The sequence below is a fragment of the Rhinolophus sinicus genome, chromosome 14, assembly GCF_057876585.1.
Source record: "Rhinolophus sinicus isolate RSI-liver-muscle chromosome 14, RSI-T2T, whole genome shotgun sequence".
NCBI lineage: Eukaryota > Metazoa > Chordata > Mammalia > Chiroptera > Rhinolophidae > Rhinolophus > Rhinolophus sinicus.
The window spans coordinates 14166886-14194359 of NC_142514.1; the positions used below are offsets into that span (position 1 = coordinate 14166886).

The following is a 27474-nucleotide window of genomic DNA, read 5'->3' on the forward strand; positions in this document are numbered from 1 at the left end:
GATGTATGTGAGCTGCAAACACATTTCAGGAATGAACTTAAAACATTTTTATAATGTAATATATCAGGGGCCACAAAAATGTTAAGGCCTCAAGGAGAGGAGAGTCATTCATCTGCCCAAATCATTGAGCGTTAATTACTAGATGTTAACAATTACAGTAGATAACAAGATTACTCCTTTATGCTCCTTTCCATCAGTTCTAGAGGGCAGCCAAGACAAGGACAGTATCAAATGGATACAGGTGATGATCCGCTGTGGTTATATTGTCATCAAATGTTTTCAGAGTACTTACTGCCTGGAAAACACATGGGCTTGACAGTGGGAGAGAGAGGGGGGAAGCTAACCCATTATCTTGGGCAGAGCAAGAAAAACAGACATGGGCAAAGTTTTCCCACAATTTTAATAGTTTACATATGAGTACTTATTTTACCACTGTTTTCCAATGCTCTGCTGGGATTTTTAACCAGCCTGTCCAAAATAACCCTGGTTACATCTTGTTCAAGGAGGTTTCTGAATAGTATAAGACTGTTTTCTTCAGGGGTTTTTAAAGAGAAACAAACAGGTGTTTCAGTGATATTCCTAACACTAACATATGGCTGACCAAGTAAAACACAGTATTTGTGGTTATGTGGACATGCAATAATTTTCTATAAACTAAGAGTTCAGCTTTGAAGCTAAACAGTTGAAATGTATTCATACAGGCACATTAAATAACAGTGACGGTTTTTATAGCACGTACTAGCTCCCAGGTATCACTCTAAACACTTTACATATATATTGACTTAGCCTCACAACAAGCCTCTAAAGGAGGTACTATTAACACTCCCATTAGAGAGATGGGGAAAACTGGGGGACAGGGAGATTAAGTAATTTGTTGAAGACCTCCTATCCGTAATTTAAACACAGTCAGGCTCTAGGTCTGTACTTTTAATTGTTACACATTCTACTTCTCATGAAATGGAACACTCCTTGTATTTTCAAACAAATGTAGTTAATCAGAAGGAATCTTTTCATAGGCTGAAGGGATGCGACAAGACCTCTATTCAGCTACTCTATGGTTGAGGGTGGCACATCCCTCAACCATAAATGATTCCTGGTTAAAAAAAAAAGAATGTTACACCAGTTACTTCACAAAATTTGTTTATCATTCATGAAAACAAATTTCTTCTACCTACAAGACTCCAATTCTCTATCTCCCTTAAATTAATTGAAACTTGTTCATATGCCTTTATATCCCTGGTACAACATTTAACAGATTTTTACAAGGACAGGCTATTTGGAGCTTGCCACCCCCCCCCCCACACACACACACACAAGATTCTAATATCTACAGGATTAGAGAAGGTGTAAAGGCTGGAAGGCTGGAAATGCAAAGAAATAAAAACAGATGGATTCTCTTTATTCTACCCCCTAACCATTCAATTGTAAATACAGAATTAGATTTAATAGCAGTACAGGAAATTAACAGTCCACGGGTGAGCACTGCAGCAAATCATAGGTTACTGAAAAATGTGTGAACGTGAGTAGGCCTTCCCAAAAACGCTTGCAATGCTTCTGAATCCCTTTTCCTTTCCTCTGAGGGATGAAGAATCAAACTCTTCTGATGGAAGGACAGTACAGGCCATTTAGTCTAACCATACACCTAAAATTTGAATCTCTTACATGACATGCTCTTGGGGTTATAAAACTTTAGCAACTCAAAACATAGTTTCATTTCATTGTTAAATGGAGTTCTGACACTGCAAAAGTCTTTCCTTCTATACTGGTTCCAAATTTCTCTCTGTGTCATCTACTCTCTGGTCCAATATCTATACCTAAAATCACATCAAAGTCAAATCCTTCTCTGTAAGTGACAAACCTCTAAGTGACCTGAAGACTGACATCACTGCCAACTTGCACACCAGTCTATATTTTGTTCCAAGCCGATTGACACCCTCCATCCCTTGTCCTTTCAACCAAGATGTTGAATTCCTTGTCAAGCCTACTCATTTCTCCCAATCTGCTCTCACTGCTCAGTCTCACTACATAGAGAACCAACCACAAATATCCAGGTGGGGTCTGCCCAGAATGTACTTGGTCTTCACTCAATAAATATCTGTTGCTGAATGAAAGGGCAATATATCTTATTCTGGTCAACTATGTTACCATTAATGAAACTAAGAATCACAGGAGCACTTTTGTCAACCACATTTAACTACTTATTGGTACTGAATTGTAATCATTAAACCCATAAATCTTCTTCATACATAACCTGGCAGTTGAATCATGCTCTTCACTTCTGTGTGGACTTTTACAGCTTTATTTTGAAGCTCAGATAAAGAATCTTGTAAATTTTGTTACTTTGAAAATTTAACTGATTAGAGGTTGCTCTGAGGCAAAGTTAAGATATATATGTAAAGTGTTTAGAGTGGTACCTGGTAGCTAGTAAGTGCTATAAAATTTGTCATTTCAACCCATCATTTCAGATTGTACAGATTTTTTTTGGATGCTGAATAAATCATGCAGTGTCAAAATTCCATGACTGTCAGCAAATGTAACAGGTGTGTCACTGATAAAAACTCTAAAAAGGGCTAGGTAGAGAAGAACCATGTATAGCATCAGTAGCATCTCCAAATTTGATTTCAATCTGTTTTAAGTCTTTTATCTTTCAATAGTCCACTAGTACGCCAGGAGAATGGCAGAAGAAGGTGACAGCCCCCATTTGAGATGGTACTTTGGGCAACTCCAAAACAAGGTGAACTTAGGGTACTCATAATTGCTGACTTGCATAGAAACACTCTAAAACCAGAAGGCAAACATTACTCTTGGAAAATTATTCCAAAAATGTAGTAATTATACCATTACCCAAAGTTTTCTGGACAATAACACCAGTAACAAATGCTCTTTGAAGATGCTGGTAATTGTAATACAGTATTTCTCATGACTTTGCTCTCTAAAATCATCAAAAGACAAAGATCTCTAAAAACCTACATAATCATCATAAATTCTTTGAAAACCACCTATTCATTTTCAGTAACTAGAAAAATCCTATTCAATCACATCAGTTCTTCCCCTGTGGGGAGAAACTAGTGAGTACTTATTAATTTGCAAAGCAATAAAAACCTTATCTAAAACATGCTTCTGAAATCCGTAGATTTTTGCACTATTATAGTTCAGCCTCCAAGAGGGATAAACAGTAAGATCTGCAATTAAGAATATTTTAGGTTAGTATCTTTTAAAATTCTAAAGTACTCTTGAGAAAAATAATAGTGCTATGAGTTTTTGACAAGTTATAAAGGGACACACAGTAAAGCGTCCACGTAATGGGATATTACTGAAGGATCAATCACATATTCTGCTGACTTACAATTTATAATGAACATTATTACATTCTAAATTCTTTCTATATTCCCCTGCATGTGGTCAATATCACAGAATTTAGGTTTCACTAAGAGTGAGGAGATATCAGCCCTAGAGCTAGCATGCCCAATATGGCAGCCACTGGCCCTATTTGGTTACTTAAATTAAAATTAGTATTTAATTTAAAAATCAGTTCTTCAGCTGCATTGCACATTTCAAGTGCTCAATAGCCACACGTGGCCAGTAGCTACTGTTGTGAATCGCACAAACACAGAACGTTTTCATCATCACAGAAAGTTCTATTAAACAGCATTGCCCTAGAAGATTATGTCAAACGGAGGAAAGAACCCCCTAAGGATTCTTTCAGGAACAAGAAGGTGTTCTGTCAAATCATAATGCAGGGTCTGGGAAATGAGCATCCTTGTAGAACACTTCATTCATAGGTAAAAATAGCTTGAGAAGGGGGGGAAAGCCGGCTGTCTCACAGCTTAAAGGAAACTGACACTTACCAAGTACTTATTATATGCCAGGCACTGTGGGGGGCAGGTACTTCAGTACTCACAATACTCGCAGGAAAGAGGTGCGACCATTAGAACACCTCAACATTACGTCATTTATGAGCATATTTCACCCATTCTACAGATAACAGAGCTCAGGTCCAAGGTTAGTTTGCAGTAAAACTGAGATTGAATCCCAATTATGTCAACTCCCACTCTGCATTTTCTTCACTGCCGCTGCTGCAACCCTACAACTCCTTGTGACTAAGACACCAGATAAACCTGCCCATCACTGATTTATATCAAGCTCTGAAAAATCTAAGAGTTCTGGTCATAAGACTACATAGAAGCTTGATCTAGGTCTGGCCCTAGGGGCAAGCCTTACGCCTTCATTTATTTTACTTTCCAAATGTAAGAAACTGCTTCGAGAAATACAATATTTCTCTACCAGGAACTAGGACTTTAAATGTAACGGCACAACTTCGAATACAGAAACCTTTAGGGGTCATAATGAAAAAAACAAAAAAAACACAAAAAAACATAAACCAGCTGTTTTTCTTTCTTTTTTACTATTTTTGCATAAAAGAACCCAACTACAGCAGGAAAACATGCACAATTTCAACACCTGCTACCAGGTAACATATTCCTTCATGCCATATACTGTAAACTTTTAAGAAGCTTATTATTTGTTTATACTAAATCCAACTTATTTGAATATGGCATATTATTCAGCACTTATGAACAGTATATGAACTAAAATCATGTCAACACACGCAAAATGTTTTTGTTCTATGAACACTTTTAAATATCAATTTCCTGGTCTTTCTCACAATGCAAAGGCTACTCAGTCATAGTAAAATAACCAACACAATCTCTCTCTTGTGAAGCCCAAGGCAAATAAGGACAGGAATATAAAGTAACTTTAAACCACAACTACACAAATTTCAATGACCAAAGATATGAAATTAATAACACAAACCAGACTCTACATTATACCAAGTCATTTGTTTTTAATTTTGAGTGTACGTTCTGTTCTTTCAGTTTCTAATTACCTTGGGATTTTCAAACATCAGAGTAAAAATAGTTGACATAGTTCTAAAGCCAAGGGGTGTTTTGCATATAAAATTACTTAGGACTTCTTTAACCTTTGATGAAAACTATTATTCCAATCCAAAGCTCTCTTCAACTTATAAAATGCAAAAAGAATAGATCATCCTTATTGACCTAAAGAATCCCTGCAAAAGCCCAAAACTAAGAGCACCAGGAAGATGTGGCTGAAATAATCCCAGTTGGAGCATGGGATCCCTGACTTGAGACTCAAGAGAGACCTGGCTGGTTACATACAAACAACCTCTCAATACAAAGTACAAGAAAAACATCCTATAACAGTGTCTTGGTTTTGTTAAACTAAAAATGTTTAATATCCAAAATTTTATTTGTTTCGTTTCATTTCAGGTAACTTCATTCTACAAACAAGAAAAGAACATATAGGTTTTAGGTTACTAAACTGGATGATGGTGTTTTCTTTTCACAAGCAACTGTCTCCAAATAGCTTACCTATGTAACATTAAAAAATATTTTTTCTTTGCAACGTTCATAGGACCAGTTGTCATTAAGAATCCATAAAAAGTTATACATTTACTATTGGACTTTTAGAAACAATGATAGACAACATCATCCATCATCAATTATGTTATTTAAAAAAAATCAAAGCATAAAAGGCTATGTGATCAGAAAGGTAGCCACTGCTGAATAATAATGCAATAAAGGAGAAAGGGAGGAGAAATCTATTCACAAATTCTTACTATCCAAAGCTAATTCTCATTCTAACCCTTGATTTCATTCTTTCTGGCCACAGCAAACAACCATAGATGAAAAATCTATTTGTGCCTTCAATTCAACTTTAAGTCTTAAGCACAACAAACCGAAAATATACCAGGACACATATGTTTCCTCTTTAAAAATGTGCTCTCTATATACCACTCAATGTTTGTTTTCCACTGTGTTGCTTTCATTATGTAAGTCTCAATGTCCTGTTTCCTATTATGAGCATCTCCTTCTAGGTTAATCTCTCAGGTTAGGTCTCTATCTGACTTCAGACATGAGGAGATTCTCGTAAATACAGACTTCAGCCAGCGATTCTCAAATGGGAAATAGTATCATCTCCATGGAGGGTATTTGGAAATGTATGAAGATGTTTTTTGTTCAGTTTAATTGTTACTGGGGGAATTTTACTGGCATTTAGAGTGCAAAGGTTGCTAAATAAACTAATTACAGAGCAGTTTTTCCTAATTGGTTATCCCACCCAAAATGCCCAAACCTATTCCATAGTGAAACAAACCAAACTGGCCCTTACACCCATGGACACAGAATTGCACGCTCTTCCTAACAATATACTCAGTGCCATCGCACAACACTGGTTCAGCTGCTTCGGGGTCAGCGGTGCCACTTCAACCCCATGCCCCTCCCCCCACCTTTCTCTAAGGTAACTACTGCTGCTGCCTGAGTCAAGATTAGGTATTTCCTTTTCTCTTAATTCTCTGTGGTATAGTGAAAATATTTAACAGGTGTTTAGAAAGGAAGAATGCCACAATAAAAAGCAGCCAGCTACCTGAAGACTATTTTGCCCTGGATTTGCATCTCAAGAACTAGTGTCAGAAAGTAATTATCTTTCTTGCTAATGAATAAATAATAAATATACATACGTATAGTTCTATTTTTTTATAGCTGAAACATGCCATAATTTCACAAGCATCACCCTACAGCTAAATGAAGGACCAATCTGCCAATACTTTTTTTTAGTTATATTACACATGAAAGATGACTTCAGGACTGAAATCAAACTTTTGTCACAAAAATTCCTTAAAATTTTCTTTGGCTATTGGAATTAAGGAAAGACAAAATGTATCGCAAGCCTTTAGGCTTAGATGAAAGTTTAGATTTTCCCAAAGGTGACTACTTCCCTATTTGAGGATCACTGCTACTGAACACAAGTTATGGAAACACTTAGCCTTGTATCAAGGAGCTCAAACTCATTATTCTGCATCCATAGTTATTTTAGCTCTGCTTCTTGAGCAGAGAGCTCCCACATTTCTCTGTCAGGAGTATCTGGCTTGACCCCTGACTAAAATTTAAATCTTGCCTCTACGGCTCTTAATTAAAAAAAAAAAAAAAATATATATATATATATATATATATATATATATATATATATATATATATATATATATATATATAATTATATATTATTATATTTTATTACATATTTATTATTTATTTTATATATATATATATATATAAAAAATCAAGCTTTTTACCTAAGGGATTGCCTTTTTTAAAATTATTAGTATGTGCCAAACATTCTCCTAATCATTTTATTTGCATTATTTCATTTACTTTTCACGTCAGTTCTGAGATGGGTATTAATGAATGCTGTCCCCGCGTTGCAGATGAGAAAACTGAGACGGAGAACAGTAAATAACTTACCAAGAACACACAGTTAATAAGGAAGAATCAAACCAAAGCCTAGCTAATACCAAAGTCTAAGCTCTTAAAGTACTATAACAATACTATATCTTGACACTGAAAAATACTGCTGAGTTTTATTTCTTTATCAAATCCCAAGAACTGCCATCCACTTCACACAACCATCTCTGGGTTCTCCTGCAAAGTATCTTTAGCACCTCAGAATCTGCTTGGCTTTACATCAACTAAATTGGAAAGACTGTATTTTGAGAAATGGAGCCTTGTATTAAATCATTGTTAGACAATGCAACACTGTCCATTTACTCAGCAAAATGAATTCTGATATGATACCAAAGGTGAACACTGGTAACATTTCTCTCATTTTATCAAACTGCAATATGTTACAGAACGATATTAAAAATAGCTACCACAGATTGGCTGCTTATTTTGTGTCAGATGACTTAAGTATATCATCTCTAATGTAGAGAGTCTTTATCCCCATTTTACATATGAGGAAACTGAGGCTCAGAAAAATATTCGCATAACTCAGCTGGTTATACAGTAGAGCTGGTAATATGAACCCAGATCGATCAGATTCAAAAGCCTAGGCTCTTTCTATGACAGCAGGAGACAATGTTTCAGAACACTCCATAAAAAGCTGGGCAGGAAGGGGGATGAGTGTGTGTGTGTGTGTGGGGGGGGGGGGGGGAAGACGGACGACCCTGCGAATCTTTTTCTTTCTCTCAAACAATCCCGGGTAGTATATTCCTGCTAAATAAACTAGTGTTGGCATATATATTTTTTGAAATTTTAATTTATACAATTACTTCATTTAAAAGAAACAATAGGCTAAAAGTATTTCAATAAGGTATCTATTTTCTATGTATCCTAAGAATAGAGATAATTCTATGTAGCAAATGGATGTATGTTATTGTTAATCAATTTGTTATTAGGTCTAGGTTAGTAACTGAGATTAAGTGGTTTTAGAAATATTAATGCTATTTTATACACATCAATACAAGTTACATCAGAATGTTAACAGAAAACCCTTAGAATGTTGCCTGTTCCATTAAGTTAAATTTAAACTTAATCCACAAAACCTGTGAGGGTTTAAGATATTCAAAATTTTTCAAGGTTCTCTAAATTCAGAACAATTATTTTTTTTGGAAGGAAAGAATAACTCATTATTTTTCTTCTTTAAATTTATTGAGGTGACAATGGTTAGTAAAATTACATAGGTTTCAAGTATACATTTCTATAATACATCATCTCCATTATTTTTCAATTGCACCGTAAACATAAGTAAATGGGTTTGCTAATAAAACAATGCTACGAAATAGTGAAGGACGAAAAGAACAGAATTACATCAGACTGAGGAGAGCAGTTTGAGTGGTTCCATGGAATGGCAGCATTCTAAGAGTCAGCAGCTACTAAAGCCCCCACCTATTAGTTAAGGGTGATAGTGAAGGGGCAAGGGTACAGTACCTGATGATGGGCAGGTCGAGGCCCCGCTGCAAACTGAGAAAAGGAGGGAAAACAAACACAAAAGGAAAGGCACAAAGAGTCAGAAACACCACAACAAAAACCAAAATGTCACACAATATGCCAAAAGAAAAAAAAAAAACCCCACAAGAAAAAAAAAAAAGAACACAGTCAAAGCTTTGCTGCAGGACAGTGACAGACAGGTACTAAGATTCAACAGGTTAACACCACTACTAGATATAGTTTGCTGTTTATCAACTGGGAGAGAAACAGCTAAGCTGTCAAGCACACTAATGGTGCTTCTCTGACAGGAATATTAAAACAAAAATAAAAAACCCTAAAAATAAAAGAAATTTTGAAACACTAAGTAGTTATATTAAGACAAACGAAATGTGCTTATGCAACTGATATAGCTGGAAGGAATGAGAAATGCTTTCACATTACAAGAAATAGCCAAGAGGTAATAATACTATCCAACAGGAAACAAAGGATGTAATAGGACTGATTTCCAATTTACTTAAATGGGGTATCTAACACATGAAATGGAAGTTTAGTATCTTCCTTTATTTCTTGGAGTTAAAGAACAAAGTTGTATTTATATATTACATTAAATATATATTTATAGCCTATAAATATATATCTAAATATATAAATAATTATGTTTAAATACAATTAACTATTAAAGTTTAATACCAGGCATATCAAAGCAAACAGCTAGTAAAGAACATCAGTCTCTAACATGATTAATCAAAGTGGAACTATTATAAGCTCAAGAAGAAAAAAGAGTTAAGTCAAATCTCTCAATTACTATTTATACACAACACAACACCGTACACATGTAGCGAGTGCTATCTGATACTGAGAATAAACACAAAAGAAAGCATGACTTCTCAGCTAAATCATAGAGTACTTCAAGGGGGACAATATGTAGTACAACTCTTACTTTCCCTAACTTAGTATGCAAGGAAAAGCTTTTTCACTCATAAAATTTTAAACACTAAACCTCTAAGATCAAATAATCCTTCATCAGAGCAAAATTGGGCTTCCAAACTGATTTTTACTAAAAGGGACAGAGAAAAATGTTCCGACGCATACTGTCATGTACTGGCTACTAAGATATTAACTATTGAAATGGTAACCACCCTCTTTAATAGTGCAAAGAAAACACTGAGAAAACAGTTTTGAATGCAAACCATACAGGGTTTTTATTTAATACATTTAAGGAGCTAAAATATCTTTCTTCAGTTGTTTTATTTCCTATAGAGTCTTCCTTCTGTCAGCTCTTCAGGTGAATTAAACTGAAGAATAACTAAGAAACAATCCCTCATACTCCGAATTTAAGTCACCTACAAAATAGTTGCGAGAGAGTGAAAATTATTTCCCAAACTTTCATTATTTAATATAAAATATTAAAAAAATTATAGCAAAGCACATGCCACAATGTAGGAGATGGCTAAAGATAACTCTATCAAGGATTCACCTTAGAAGCTCAAGTGTCACCTATTGTTCAAGTAATGAGAAGTGCCTTAACCCATTTTGAAGTTATTCAGTGTAACCTGATGAGCGCTGTGTGACCTACGGGATTAGGGTGTGTTAGGTCATCCGTTACATTTGCTAACCACTGTAAAATAGTTTTTCAGAATGATGATGATAATGGCAGCTGTAATTCTCTGAGAACGTTTTCTCTTCAAAGAAACTGAGGTCTTATAATTTCAGATTTCCAATCACGAAAAGAAAACAGATCATGCCGCTGCTATGGACATCAAGTTTCAAGAATAGGCAATACCACCTATGTGGTATGAAAGTAGGGCGTGGAAGTGAGATGTTTCTTCATACTTTTGAAGAAAATGGGCGAGAAGGGCCATGTTAACCTGAGTCCAGCAGTACCTGTCTTATCACTGTTCCACAGAAAGGTCCCATTTCTAAGGCTCTAAAACGAAAGTCGAAACTTTATATATTTGGAACGTTCCAGTCAAAAGAGAACTTTCTATGAGCAAGAGGAGTACCTTATAAAATTATACATATATTTAAAAAAAGAAACACTTAAGTTAGTGGGGAAGTACCCTAGTCTATTTTGCACTAGTCACCATTGGCCATTGAGTTTTTCATTCGGAATGACAATAGTCTTTATCCTATGGGTAACTGTAAGCAACAGAACAAACTGTAGTCGCTGCTGGCTCATATTAAAAATAGAAACTTTCGTTTCTTTTTTCTTTTTTTTTAAAGAGGGGTCTTTAAGATGGTGAGGACTGTAGATATTAAGGAAAGCAGCCTTCTGTGAGCTTGGGGCCAATGTTAATGCCACCCACCCACCCACTCCCCTCACTCTTCTGTGCACAGTTGGTGACTGGGTATGGCCAACGTACTGACGTAACTTGGCCATGTAGTACCATAAAATATAAAAATAACCAATGGTTCCAGGTTATTGCAAAAGCCAAACTGTGCCCCTCTCCCAAGAAAGCATTCAATAGCTTCACTATTTTGGAGGCTATTTAAAAATAAACTCGTTTAAAGAGTTCCAGTACAATGGAACAGATAAATAACTTATCAGTATTTTTTTTTTTTTACTTTTAAACAAGATTTTCAACAATATGAATTTGACTAAAGATACCAAGAAGTATCGACAAGAAATACAGGCACGAGGACAACCTGAAGGAGGGAGGGGGGGCCACGTGAAGCCAGTTGGATTGCAAAGGCAGCTGTCCAGGGAGGAACAGAAAAGCCTAAACTGTGCAATTGCCAATGGCCCATTAATGCAGAAATAGAATGGAGTAAGCTTTCGCAGCTCTACACAAAGCCAGGGAAAGGGTCGCTTCTTTAGTGCAACAGCTTACCTCTCCTCACCACTTGGGATAGCTGTGGGATGGATGACACTAGACTATGGCAACTCGGATGTAAAAAGAAAATGCAATCCTGCCAAACTTCATATCCCAAACTTCACCCTCCCAGCACCAACACAGATGAAATAAAGAAAACTGGACCCAAAACAACCAGCAAGAGTAGTGTGGGGTCTGCTAGTCTTGCACTTGTTTTGGGGTATGGAATGGAATGTTATGTGTGTGGTTTTTAGTAATGGGGGTGGGAATGGGCACTAGCAGAGCGGATGGCAAAAACTGCATAGAGGATAGTATCTGAAGAGTTTATGACCACAGAAAAATGGCTGACAACTACAATTTCCCCCTCAATTTTCAATTATAAAATGGAAAGAGGGAAAAAGAAGCCCTGAAATTTATCCTTTAAAAGCAAATTTATCTGAAAGGGATACCCCTCTTCAAGATTAAAATAAAGAAAAATCTAAACCCCAAATTACTCCTGTCTAATTCCCAATAGAGAAGACCCACCCAATTTATTCTTTTCCCCACTATGCCTGGCAGAAACTGCCATGCGAGGTTAGACTTTCAGAGAGCAAGCAATCAATGCATTTCTGTTCATCAGCCAATAAATGGATGTGGTCAAAAATACTGAGTGCCAGAGGCACGATTGCCGGCAAGAAGTACAGTTTGTTATATTGCTTACAATGCAGTATTTTATCCAGCCTCTTCCAGCCAAGGACCTGTAAACGGGAGTCTGTTCCAAAACCTTCCTCCTCTTCCAGTTGTCTGTGCAATGTATTGGCACTGTTCTGCTGGGCTGTCAAAAAAACTGGTTTAGAGATGCAGCTCTTCAGTCAGGTTTTGCGCCAGTTCTAACCATGTAAATTCAAATTTTTGTTTTCAGCAATTATAAAAAGGGGGTTGGGGATAAAGAGGGTCACAGAATTCTTTGCAGTGAGAGCTTACCATAATGTTCCATGTTTCATGATTAGAACCAGGGCCTATCTAAATTAATCTGGTGAGATCTCAGGCCCACTCCAAGTAGCCAAGTGTCCACATCCCCAAATCACTCTCAGAACAAAACTTGCATCAGACATCTTGGTGACCATTTCAGCAAAACAAAAAAGAGACAAGCAAACAGGCAACTAGGACCAAAGCCCCACCTCTTTAGAATGGTTCCTCCACCCCCTGGGGAGAACCAGGATCTAAGAACAGGGATTGGAGAAGAGGGCAACAGGGAAAAGGAAGACAGGAAAAGGGTAAGAAAGAGATTACATTCTGGTGCAGACTATGCTCTCCTAGTTCTTTGAGCAACTATTTCATACATTTCAACATTTCTAAATTCATGCATAAAACTAAATGAGTAAGAGCTAATGTAATGAAATAGTCCTGTACTACACACAAAAAAAGCAGGGGTGGGGAACCAAAAGAAGATCCCTACATTGGGAGGAAAACGGAGCTGAGGTACAAGTAGGGATGCGAGATACAAGGTGAGATGTTACAGAAGCACCTTCTAGCAAAAACTAATCATGCAGGGCAGGAAACGACGTTCTAAGGAATAGACAGCTGAAGCCACTGTACACTTTAGTGAAACAGAAGGATGAACCTTGAGTAAATTTAGTCTTTACAGTACTTATTGCAATCCATGTAAAGATGAGCAAAGAGGATGACAGCATTTACATTTGTATGGCGATTCATCTATCATGTGAAGAAATGAAAACACCATTCGTGTATGTCATGCGTATGTCCACACTGTCAAATGGTTAGAACTGACCCAGTGATACCAATTCAGAAGTCTTACTTCCCAAACCAGTGGAATTTGAGAGTCTAATTAATGAAATTTAATTTACTTTTAAAATAATTGTGCTTTATTCTTCTCCTGAATTTTCAACAGCACAAGTAACAAATTAAGAACTGAAATGAAGTGAATTTGAATGCAACTGGAATTTTTTTTTTTTTAATCATGCTACAGAATAGTAAAGGAAGATAAAAGGTTCCATTTCTTCTTTTACTTAATAAACTTAAATTATTCCTATGGCAAAGGGTCTGAAAATGCAATGCTAACCAATGTAACAACAACAATAATAAGTTGTCTTTGGGACAAATTTCCAAAATCAAGTGAATGTATTAGCCAGAGGAACCCAAGCTATTACAAACAAAAATTTGTAGGTGGAGAGTATTATTTAGAACAAGCTGCTGCTTACTTACCGGAGAACGGGTTTGAGGTTGTGAATTCATTGTCTGAGGGGCTTGAGGGTACACCAACGTGGTTGGACCTGCATTCTGTCCAGAGGGATAAGGGGTCTGTCAAAGAATGGCAAGAATATATTATATTTTGAAAAAATATGGCATGGTAACTCAAATACAAAGTGTTATATAAAAGCTTATAGAAGTATTTATTAATGTGGTTTAAGCTCTATTTTTTAAATTTATCTTTATCACAATACCCAGCAATCCAGAATCAGTGCAGCATTTTTTTAGGGATTACCTTCAACCACCTGATAAGGAGACATCTGCAACCCAGTATAGTATCTAAGTGCACTTATTTGATACCATGAATCCAAAGAGCACTCACTGTCAGTTCATCTGTGTCTGAAATACAGAGCCCATCCACAAAACACCGAACATGGCTGAGATAACTTATTACTGCTGTGGTGAGCTTTCCAAAGTACCTCTAAGCAAAGGTAGCCCTTGAGGACGACATCACAGAGGCAAATTCGAGTTCGCCCAGTTAACTACACAGCATTGCTGTTCTGTTCCACTGCTTAATCCTTTTATGTGACCCCATAAATATCTACAATCAGTGAGAACTTCAGATAAAAGCCTGAAATAAGTGGTAATATAATATATACTAACTTACCACAAGTTTTCTGGTAATAGGAACATAAGCTTTTCATTATGAATTCATGTTAAATGCTACATATTAATATGTGTTAGTGATTTTAGGAAAGAAAAAAATGGTAGCAAGAGAAATAGACACAGGATCACAAGACTTGGTTTCAAATCCTAACAACTGACAATACTGTTGTTAGCTTGGGCCAGTAAATTGTCTTTCTCATCAATAGAAAAAGAAATAACACACCTACCTCACAAGACAGTTGTTAAGATCAGATGAGGTGAAGTCAATTACTGTACAATCACCTTTAGTTACCACAGAGCCAATTTTACAAATGAGATCAAGGGTCCGAAATTTTAAGTTTCTGACCCAAGGTAACTAAGTATGTCTAGAAAGTATTCTAACTTTGCTTAAAAACAAAACACAACTTTTGGTATCTGTTGACCATTTAATGAGAATTTAGCTGGAAACATCAACTTAAAGCAAATGTTTGAAAAGATTCATTGGAATTTTCAAATGATGAAAACAAAACTAATGAAAAACATAACAGTTTCATATTAGACACAAAGGATATTTTGCAATCTTTCAACATGGTAACCTTACAGCCATCTCCATAACTAACATTAAGGTTCCACATTAGATTGATTCTTTTTTTTACTTCAGTTCTACTAACTCTGACCACAAAATGAAAAACATTGCAGCAAGTATCTTGATTCTATCAAAAAGGTAATAATTGGAGCAAATATGACCCAAAAGTAATTCAGAGGTTTCTCATCCCAGATTATTTTTACCAATGCTTCAGACACTAAGTTTATGTGTATATATCACACTCGAACTCTGGAAAGCTTGAAGTTTGACTATTTCAACTTACAAAGGAGTGACTGAATGGACTTTATATCAACTACGAACGCATTCAAATTCGAAAAGTTCTTCATCAAATTCTATTAAAAATGTTGGATACAGTTGTAAAATACAGCCATCCATCAACTTCATTCTTTATCAAATTAACTAAAGTCATCAAGTGTTAATCAAGTCCTATTCTCAGTGGTGAGGCTCTTTGGTCTCAGGAAATCTTGATACTTTATTCTCAACAGTTAGTTGGTGGTATGTTGAAGCATAAGCTTCTGCCTGTCAAGACACTAAACACAACGTTGAGATGTGCCACTTATAAAAACATAAAGAAATGCTATCTCTTTCTCTATTTCAAAAAGTTAGGTGACAGCTTACCCTCTCGTTCAAGATTCTAAAAATATTCATGATGTCTATATTTGGACCTTATTCAAAATTTTCACTACTAAGATCTTCAACACTGGAGCCATATAAGGCAACACCCTTACAATTAACTGAAAAAATGGTCTGTGAATTAGCATTCAGGCCCAAGTTCTTTCATTCAGTAATAACACCATTCCTAGCCACACATACAGCGGGTACGCTAAGACTGTATCATTGCTATTAAAATCATTAAAAAACAAAGCATTTATTTTCCTTTAACTTGGAATTACTCTTTTAAACAGACAAATCAGTAATCAAGTACTTCTCGTAATTTAAATTGTATGTGTGCCAAGAGCTGATTCATACTCTGTACACACACAAGCAATTTTATCTAAATGCAAAGCATAATATTTGATGACACCCACACACGGAAGTGAATCCCCTTTTACAATGTATGCAATTGTGCCATTAGCAATATAAGGTTTTAATAGGGACACTGATAAAGGAATTTTGCCAAGACCCACTCAGCTTTCTCTCAGAGCACTTTTCCATTCTTCGTGGCTGGCTTTAGAAATTTCTTAGGAATGATGTGACCTGTATCTGTTGTTGCAAGGAATGTACCTGTGCAAAATGCCTGTGTGCTTTTCATCTCTTCTTTGCATTTCATGACATGATAAATCAAATTTATAGGATTAGGTTATATATTAATAACTTGCTTAATATACTATTATACTTTATTGAAAATATTGCAAAAACTTGAATGGGAAGATTCTATGAACGTGTTTCATCATTCATCACATCAACTGCACAGGGAACTAGAGACAGATCAATGAAGTATCATCTGGGGACTCATCATAGTTTTGTTTGCACTTTCCCTTTTTTAATACCTTCCAAGTTACCACAAAGACTTACTTCTCCAACAACAGGAGTATTTTATATTTAAACTGCAATCCAGCTCACTGTCCAAGTTTACAAACGTTACAGGCTCACATTCTCATTTTCATCACTACTTTTATGTTTCAATGAACCCTCTTGAGTCACTGATCCCTTTTTATTAACTGAGGAGACAAAAACACAATAGTAACAAAAACTACTAGCAAATGGTGTTAACTGACAAACTTAACAGAATGCCAGCGAAAACAATCCAATCACAACAGTCCTTCAGCAACATATTAAGTTGGTGCAAAAGTAATGGCGGTTTTTGCAATTACTTTTAACCTTTAAACCGCAATTACTTTTGCACCAACCTAATACATAAGCTTTAAGTTCATAAGAACTTTTAAAAACAGTGATTTGGACAATTAAAGATGGAAATCTGAGGGTGAATTCCATTACAAAACAGAACACGCTAATCATAGCATCTTGGGTCCAAATGTGGTGTTTTTCAAAATATAAATGTGAAAAAATTTACAGGGATTTTCAATTTTCCCAATAAAATACAATGAATTTAAATTAACAACAACAATTACAACAGAAAACATTTCTATCGCTCTTCTTATGTTTCCGGCACTATGCTAAGCACCGCAACGCAGAGATGAAAGGTTACTGCCCTTGTTTTAAGACTCTTTCTTCACCTTAAAACAAAGTCTGCTACTGCCATAAAGACTAAGAGCAATCAATATTGGGCACGTGTGTGCATACACACACAACTCTGACTGAAAAATTAAGTTGCCACAACCTTTCAAAGAGCTGTTACGTAATAACAAATTTTAAATAAGCTTATCTCTTTGGCTGCACAATTCCATTTCAAGGAATTTACCCTACAGATATAGTCATAACAGACACACACACACACACACACACACACACACACACACACACACACACACAAACCCTCTCAATTTCCATTTATAAGGGAGAGACAAAACTAAGAATACAATGTAATCTTAAAAAGAAGGAAGCAAATCTACATACACTGTCATGGAACGATATCTATAACATGAAATGGTAGAAGCAAACCGGAGAACTGTTAATTATAAAATCAACCTACCTGTGTAGTTTTTCTGATAAACGCATATAGTATAAAATGCGTTTATCTCATTAACATAAAGATAAAATGTCTTAGGAAGACACAGAGCAAATTTAACATTGGCTACTTCGGAAGAATGGGAATTGGAAGGGGGAGTACAGGATATAATTTGTAGGTCTTATTTCATACACTTTTGTATTTTTCCTTTTTCCTGAGTCAAAAGAGTGGATTATTTTTATAATAAACACATAATGAAGATAACCTCTGTCCTTCAGCTTCCTCTTCATGTGATATAAAAAAAGCAAAGCAAAGCAAACCAGAAAAGCAAGTAGGAGGTTTGTACTTTGCAAAGTTCTAAATATTTTTGGAACACAAATGAAATGTCATCTCATAAATCAAAATGAAGATTAAATCAACAATGTTTATTGAACTCAAACACAAAGAAGACACCATGCAGTGTAGGCCATGTGCACAAATGAGGCCGACAATATGTGGTTGCTGGTTTTTTTAACCTTCGAGAAGTTCACAATTTAATCAATAAAGAGACAGATATAGACGTAAGGAACATTTATTCAGCCAGACAGTATCATCCTTTCCGGTCATTTAAAAAGATACAGAAGAAGATTTAATGATCTGGAATGAATTTCATTGAGAATACTGAAATAAGCACACATATATACAGAAATGTACTGGTAGCGTTTCAAGTGAGTCTAAAAATCACACAATTACTTCATAAACTGTGTTGGGATGACTGGATAATCATTTAGGGAAAAAGGCAGATAGATACACTCAACTCATGGTACCAAAAAGAATTCCAGGTTTATTTAAAATGGTGGAACGTAAAATACGAAACTAAAGGTGCTACAGGCAAATCTATTTCTATCATCTGTGAGCTGATAATGCCTTTTATAATCTAAAGAAAAAGACTACCTACAGCTATACCAATAACTTTATTTTTAAAATAGATTTTAACAATTTATAAAAGTTCTTAATTTTGTTTTAAAATTTTTCTTTATATGTGTGTGCATACATATGCACATATGTGTGTTCCTTCATTCTTAGTATTAACTATTACAGGATACAAAAAGTGAGAAACTCGTCTAGCAGACAAGTAACTGCATAACACTTAAATCTGGCCAGAGAAGCAAAGATATTACCTGGAAGTCTAGACCAGCACCTTGACCATGCTGGCATCCACAATGCTTCCAGGCATCTTCAACCTCTTGAGAACTGTCTTCCTGAGCGCTACACAACCAGTATAAATAGATATTTCTGCGATGATTATAACTGTTCTATATCTGCACTGTTCAATATGTTAGCCATTATCCACATGGAGCCGACTTGAAATGTAACTAATGCAACTAAAAGAATAAATTTTTAATTTTATTTAAATACATTTATTAAATTTTGTTGTGGTAGAAAACACGTAAGATTTACAATGTTAACCATTTTAAAATGTACAGTGGCGTTACCTACATGCATTGTGCAAAAGAGCTCCAGAACTTTTTCATCTTGCAAAACTGCAACTCTATAACCATTGAGTCCATTTAAATTTTCTTTATATACATTATATCCACTTAGAATTTGAATATAAATAGCCAGCTACAACTAGCTGCTACCAGACTGCCCAGCACAGACAGGTGTAGAAAGCTGTTAAATCCAAAGTTTCACTTCTTCTCACATGAACCTTTTATATCGTTACAAACGCCTGTAAGTCAACTTTTACAGAAATACAATAATATCTAATAAACAAGGGTACAATATAAAACACTGGAGAGAGAAGTGTAAACCTCACTGAAACTGATAATGCAGTCTTAGTGTACTACGTTTCCTCAGCTAAATAAAGCCTGAAGCTTCATTCCATGGATTCTCAAAGTATAGACAGCAGAGCCTTGGGGGGATACCTGAGGCCTTACTAGGGGGTCTGCGAGGTAAAACCTTTTCATAGTATTAATACTAAGACATTGTTTGCCTGTGTTGACATTTGCATTAATGATAGAAAAGACGTGGGTAAAACTAGCATCTCAGTTAAAAATCAAGGCAATGGTAGGCTTCGTATTCTTCACTCCCACACTCATCATGCACTCACTTAAAAAAAAAAGAAAATGAAAAAGAACCTATACTTATGAATGCCATTTATGTGACAGTAAAAGTTAACTTTTATTTTGAAACAATTATAGATTCCCGTGGAGTTTAAAAAATAAAATGGAGAGTTTCCATATGCTCTTCATCTAGTTTCCTCTGATAGTAACATCTTATACCATGTTTCCCCGAAAATAAGACCTAGCCGTACAATCAACTCTAATGCGTCTTTTGAAGCAAAAATTAATGTAAGACCCAGTATATATTATACTATATTATTATTAGATTAGATTAGATTAGATATTATACCAGGTCTTATAGTAAAATAAGACTGGGTCTTACATTAATTTTTACTCCAAAAGACGCATTAGAGCTGATTGTACGGCTAGATGTTATTTTCCGGGAAACATGATAGGTAGGTACAAAAGTAATTGCAGTTTTTGCAATTATTTTTAAACTTTTAAACCACAATTACTTTTGCACCAACCTAATATAACAATATTAGTACAATATCAAACCTAGAAAAGTAACACTGATACATTCCATCAACCATATTCAGATTTCATCAGTTTTATGTGCACAGACATTTGTGTGTGTGCTGAGGTCTAGGCAACTTTACCCACTAACCTATTTTCCATCTCTATAACTGGTCATATAAAGAATGTTATAAAAGTGGTATCATATACTAAGGAAGCTTTAGCACATGTCTTTACTGTGTGACCAAATATTAAATGAGAGAAGATAAATACAGCACTTCCACAGCAAACTGGGGTAAGATAGTTGTATTGAGAAAAAGCATTTATGCGACTGAGCTACAAGCTCAACTAGGTGCTTTTTCATGTAACACCATTTACTTGAAAGAAGAAATGAAAAACTATGCTTATGCAGACTTTGGTACATTGCAGACCTTTTACTGAAAACGAACAAAGTGAGCCTGCCATGTCAAGGAAAATCGATAGTATGTGTTACCACTGATAACATTCAAGCTTTGAAATTAATATTAGACTTTTTGAAAATATGTGTATGTTGCCATAAGCTTGGCACGTTCTCAATGTGTAGAATTTTCTAACGAGAATGTGATTTTTTAAATATTGTATAATAAAAAGTATGTGAAAGATCTGTATTATTCAGTGAAGCAGTATTTTTCAAATGACCAACATGTGGAGTTACAAAATCCTACACAGTAAATAATTAATTCACGTGCAAGATAGACCAATAGATTTTAATGTAAGAGTACTAAAAGTTCACTAATATAAATTCAGATTCCACACTGCAACTAATGTTTAAGAAACTACCACTCACTGAGTTTGGTATAGTATCAAAGAAGAGCCACAGGTTTCTGAAAAGGTTGATGTAAGATACGCCTCCCTTTTTCCCCAATTACGTACCTGTATAAGACTATTTTCTTCACATACTTCAATTGCAGTAACGTATTACAACAGGTTGATTGCAAAAGCAGATATAAGAGTCTAGCTAACATATATTACAGAGATTTGCAGAGCTATAAATACTACAATTCTTCTCATCATTTTTTTTGCAGGGGTTTCAAAATTTTTTTTTCATAAAAATGTATCATGGATGTTTATAAAAAATGAGGTTATTTTAAAACAAATTAATATTTTTAAATTCCTGTTTTAATTTCGAATACAGTAAAAATATTGAGAACCCCCAAAAGTTTTTATTTAAGAGTATAAAGAACACTGACCCAGATTAATACTAGAGCTGCAAGTGATCTTCCTTTTCCTCTTGCTATTAAAGTATTAAAGATTTATTTTGTTTCCCTATCCTTAAGTTTTCCACAAAAAACTATTTTCCATTCCTGATGGCTGTGGGACAGTTTTTCACTCTCCCAAATTTCCACAGGTACTGTGTTTTACTGTAAAACTAAAATAATTTCCCACCCAGGCACCTTCAATCTTGTGAAAACTGTCTTCCTGCGCACTACACAACCACATCCAAAAGGATAGGAAATGTAGTGGTGTTTCTGCCTGCCCTTGCCCCAATCCCTCCCTGGCATTGGACAGTCTGGAGAAAGCCATCCAATTCCCAATTCCTCCCTCGAGACAGAAGGAAAAAGGCAAAATTAATTTGCAATATTCTGGCTTCTCTGGGGGCTGCCTGATAACTGCTTTCTGTCTCACCCCATTCAGAGCACTGATGAGAACAGTGGCTTAGCTTGGGTATCAGGTTGGAACCCACTTAAAGCAGTTGCACTACTGAGCTACATGGGAGCTGCAGAGAGACTTCAGACGTGCAGGCACCTGGGGCAGGAGATTACAGGCAGAGAAATGCAATAGACATTTACGGCTTTGAGAAGAAGCAGGGGTAAGACTCTTAGGGAAATTACAACAATTTAAAGCAACCACGTGTATAGTGAAATGGGGGGGGGGGGAATGATACACACAGGCCTACGGGAGACGTGTGCACAGAAAATGCCTGAGAAGACCAGACCTTAAGCCATCTCACTGGCCTAATGAGTGACGGTCTTCCCATGCAAGGAGCCAGTCTGCAAACACTGGAAGTTGTGTCTGTTTTTACATAGGCTCAATTATCAATGGATTACAAGGCATACAAAGAAACGGGAAACATGGCCCATTCAAAGGAAAAAAATAAATCTCTAGAAACCAACGTTAAAGAAACACAGGCTTTGGAGTTACTTGACAAAGGCTTCAAAATAACTCTCTTGAAAATGCTCAATAAACTAAAGGAAAACACAGAGACCAAGACCTAAAGGAAAATCAAGAAAATAATACATGAACAAAATGAGAGTATCAACAAAGACACAGAAATTGTAAAAAAAGACTCAAACAGAAATTCTAGAGTTGAAAAACACAGTACTGAATTTTAAAAATTCACTAGAGGAGTTTAACAGCAGATGCTAACAGGCAGAAAAAAGAATTAGTGACCATGAAGAGAGGTCTTTGGAAATTATCAAGACTAAGAAGAAAAAAATAAAAAAAGAAGGAACATAAAAGACCCATAAAAAATAAAATAGAAAAAAAAAAAAGCCCTATAGTAGAAGGAGAGAGAGAAAAGGGGACAGAGAGCTGCTCTGAAAAAATAATGGCTAAAATTATCCCAAATTTGTGGAAAGACAACGACATCCAAATACAAGAAGCTCAATGAACCCTAAGTGAGACACGTTATAATCAAACTTTTGAAAGAGGAAAACCAGTCAAATGAGAATTTTATATCCTGCAAAACTGTCCTTCAAAAATGAGGGAGAAATTTCCAGACAGATAAAAGCTGAGGGAGTTCATTATCACAAGACTTGCACTATAAGAAATCTTTAAAGGGAGTCCTTAAAGTGAAACAAAAGGGACACCAGACAGTAACTGGAAGCATCAAAGAACACAATCAACAGAGTGAAAAAGAAACAAAACTGGAGGAAATATTTGTAAACCATGTATCTGATAGGGGGTGAATATACAGAATACATAAAGAAATCCTACAATTCAACAACAAAAAAACCCAACTGAAAAATGGGCGAAAGAATTGAATAGATATTTTCTCCAAAGAAGGTACACACACAGCCAATAAGCACATGAAAAGATGATCAATATCAGCAATCACTGGGGAAATACAAATCAAAACCACAATGATATACCACCTCACATTCATTAGGGCGGTGAGGGAGGAAGGAAACACAGAAAACAACAAGGGTTGGTGAGGATGTGGAGTAACTGGAACCCTTGTACATTGCTGGTAGGAATGTGAAATGGTGCAGCCACTATGAAACACAGTATGACAGTTCCTCAAAATATTAAAAACAGAATTGCCATATGGTCCATGAACTCAACTTGTGGATATATACCCCAAAGAATTGAAAACAAGATCTCAAATAAATATTTATACACCTATGTTCATGGTAGCATTAGTCACAATAATCAAAAGGTAGACGTAATCAGTGTCCACTGACAGATGAGACTGGACAAACAAAATGTGGTACATACATACAAGGGATTATATTCAGTCACAAAAAGTAAGGAAATTCTGACACATGCGACAACATGAATGAACATTAAGGACATTATGCAAAGTGAAATGTGCCAGTCATAAAAAGACAAATAGTGTATAATTCCACTTATGAGGTACCTAGATTAGTCAAATTTAGACAGAAAATAGAATGGTTGTTGCCAAAAGGCAGGGGAGGGGAAATGGGGAGTTATCATTTAATGGGTACAGAGTTTCAGTTTTACAAGATGAAAAGCATTCTGGAGATAGATGATAATGATGGCTATACAAAAATGTGGATGTACTTAACACCACTGAACTGTACATTTAAAAATGGTTAAGACAGTAAATTTTATGTTATGTGTATTTTACTACAATTTAAAAAATTGAAGTATTAAGACAGTATTACTCTCACACCAAGTCTGATCACCAACTTTGTTTCAACAGCATTTATTCAATTTCATTGATTAGTTGTCATACTAACATATATTTGCACGTATATACTTTCTTATATGTTGCTGGATTTTAAGTACCACTTGATAATGCAGACCCTTCTAAACACTGACAACTTGATACAGCACTGTAATCCACTTGAAACTCATAACTGGTAGCTAGCTATACAAAATTATCCACTACAGATTTTAAAATCCTCATTTAGCAGTCTGCACAAAACACAATGCCTCTTATATATTTCAGAAAAGGGGAAAACCAAGTTTTTATCTTTTGTTTCCAAGGAAGGAGAGTGTCAAGGAGAATCACACCCATGCAGAACACATATTTTCCTACCTCCCAAAACAAAGGTGCTATCAGAAAACAAAAACAAGCCTCCCCACTCACTCACCCAAAGATCATCGAGAAACACTACAAATGACTAGAGGAAACAGAAATTATTCCTCTGCATGTCAATTAGGGTTCAGTGGGATATCTGGTCAACCTGCCAATCTGCCAAGATCTAGAGAACTACTTTCTCTTTCCCCAAATCTGAATTTATCTCCTGTGGAATTAGCTGAGTTCACATGAAGTCACTTTCTTATTTGTTCTTTGGAACATGCCCAACCGCCATGGCTGAACCTTAGGTTTTCAGGCCCAGATAATATTAACAAAAAAATGATCAACTTGTTATTTATCTATTGGGGTAAGGGCAGGTGTGGGATCACATATAGCCAATGCAATTGTTGGAATTACTTTCAAATGGTGCTCAAGTCAGGTCCATTTACATGCAGTGAGTTAGAAGGTATGCACCTGAATATGACATTACAGGTACATTAAATTCCTAATGACTATACCCACTAAAAGGATGCCAAAAAAGAATCCCAGCAAATATTCTGAGAGTGCAATAGTAACAATAAAAACTTAAATCCTCTCATGTTTGCTTAAATTTTTTTGAAACAGAATGAAACAAATTAATGCAGTGCAATAATTGTTTAATGCACAAGTCATTTTTTCATCAAGTATACAACAGTATGTATTTCCCACTTTAAATATAGCATCAAGCACTCACTGTAAGTAATATAATTCTACTTAATCAAATATTCCCACTTAATTAAACATTATTGTAAATTGAATTCTGGCATTTCTCTCTTCTTAATGAATCGTTTCCCTTTTCCTTTCAAAATAATCTCAGACAAGTTCATTTGCTGGGTATGCTGCACCCCGAAGAGCAAGAACACTCAAATGTCAAAAAGAATAAATCAGAATGACTCACTGCTTCCCAGACAAATGAGCAGATTATGAGGATCAGATACACTCCGGCTTCCAGGTGCTTTCTCTTTCAGAGCCACGCATATAAATAGGTACGCTGGGTAATAATGATCACATTTTCACACAACAAAAGACTCAATTACAGTGCTACACAGTGGCAGAAACCTTGAGTACAAGGTGAGAAAAATGAAGAAAATCAGGGTAAAACTATTACTATCAAAATGTAGTATTAACATAAAATACACAGCGCTAACATTTCCATTTCAAAAGAACATCTGCTAACCTCACAAAAAGGAAAAAAGTTCCTGTGTAAAAATTTAGTACATAAAATACCTCAGTGATGGGCCTGCCCAGAATACAAGCTAAAATGTAACCGTGCAGAATTATTTTTTGGATAATTAGAAGGCTATCATCTTTACCTAACCGTTTATTTAAATACCAAAGCTTTCATCTTTATATTGAAAGAAGTGAAATAGTGTTGGGCCACTGTATATCCAAAGTTATCTATAAGGGAAAGCCCTTGCCAATGGGTCTCCATTATGATTTTTCTGTCTGATAATCCTAAATGTACTTAAGTAAACAAAAATCCCCTACAAGCTATTTTTAGATCATCACCGAGCTGGTTAAATAAACATTATGCCTACTATGTAATGTGACTCCCCCAGTACTTACTCTGCTGAGAATAAACAGACATCATGCACACTCAATCACATGAGACAGGTTTAGAAAACAGCTGAGTCACCCACCAATGGTCTTCCGGCTCCCAGTAACTCAGTGGAAATTTCTGTCTCACCACAACACTTGGCTTCTTCTCAAGTTCCCACTAATAAGTTACAGTTCCCTGAAACCTTTCCCTCAGTAACACCAACCAGTTTATGATAAAGCTCATTTTAGGCATCACATGGTCCTCCTCTCAGCCCAACCAACACACCAAATGTTCCTGACAATGAAAAAACAAAGAGAAGCCCAAACGGGGCTGACCGATTATGACTAGGCTGGCCAACTTCATCTCAACTAGGCCAGGTCTACTCTGGAGAAAAACAGCTGACCTGGAAGTGAAGGCAGTTAACACTGCACTATCCATACAGCTTATGCTTTTTTGGGACATGAGCAATACATCCCACCCCCTGGATACCCTGTCTCCGCCCGCCCCCCCCCCCCCCAACATCCCTGAATGACACAGTTTATGTCCTTGACTTCTACAAATAACAAGGCCTCAAAGCGAAATGGCTTTTAGATTTTCTTTCGTTTGAGGATGTTAATTAGTAGTGTCATCAATGGAAAACATTAGGCACACAAAACTTTTCACTCAAATTGGAATGAAATAAAACCTCTAACCATATACTATTTAAAAAGCAGCAATTCAACAATTTTTTTTTTCAGTGTCAACTGGAAGTGCTGGAAATAAAGTTGAAAAAGACACATTTCCTGTGCTCGAGGGATTTACAATTTACCTAACTCAACTGTAATAGAATATAGAAAGTGCTATAAGGAGTGTGAATAACATGTCAAGAAGCAAAGCAAAAATTGATTAATTCTTTCCGGGAGAAGATTTCCAGAGTCTCCAGAGGTTCAACAAGAGCTGGATGGGTGAGCAAGCAGTCAGCCACGTGAGAGGGGCACCTCTCATATGTAGGGAAAACAAAGAGTAAAAGGGCAGAAGCACTAAGACCTGGAAAAGTGGGGCATGTCTGCCTGAACCCTGAATAAGGCAGTGATGTCACAGCACAGAGGGGTGAGGCAGAGTGTGGCCTCAAAATTCAGTCAGGGCCAGCATAAAAGGATGTGTCAAGGTAAGTAAGGACTTTACTACGAAAGGACGCCCAGGAGATACTGAACAGGGCAGCAAGATCACTGGATTTGTTTAATAAAAAGAACTAGTACAATAATATCAAGTCCTGGAGAAGAGATCTGTGTCAGGGATACCAGTTAGGGAGCTACTGCTAGTCGAGGTATATGAAGATACGGGTCTGGTCTGCCACAGTGAATCTAGACAAAGGAGGAAGATTTGAGATAAGCTGTACGGAAACAGTAGGACTTTCTGAGCAACGAGATGTCCGTGGTAAGGAAGCAGATGGTCCCAGGTTTGAGGACTGGGTAGTGAAGGATGCTTATAGAGCCAAA

The 27474-nt window shown here is 36.0% G+C and overlaps 1 protein-coding gene across 50 annotated transcripts in view; it reads right to left on the reverse strand.

The window, feature by feature from the left end:
• Window positions 1-27474, reverse strand: part of EIF4G3 (eukaryotic translation initiation factor 4 gamma 3) — a 280890-nt gene that overhangs the window by 129326 nt on the left and 124090 nt on the right. For 22 of the 50 annotated variants that reach the window (XM_088790390.1, XM_088790388.1, XM_088790368.1 and 19 more), the window contains 3 exons: window positions 13805-13900; window positions 12300-12413; window positions 8787-8819 (listed from right to left, as the gene is read on the reverse strand). In XM_088790390.1, the coding sequence (XP_088646516.1) occupies window positions 8787-8819; window positions 12300-12413; window positions 13805-13834 (177 nt within the window). In that variant the 5' untranslated portion in view covers window positions 13835-13900. The remainder of the gene's footprint in view (window positions 1-8786; window positions 8820-12299; window positions 12414-13804; window positions 13901-27474) is intronic. The other 28 variants (XM_088790397.1, XM_088790396.1, XM_088790395.1 and 25 more) reach the window with 3 other exon arrangements.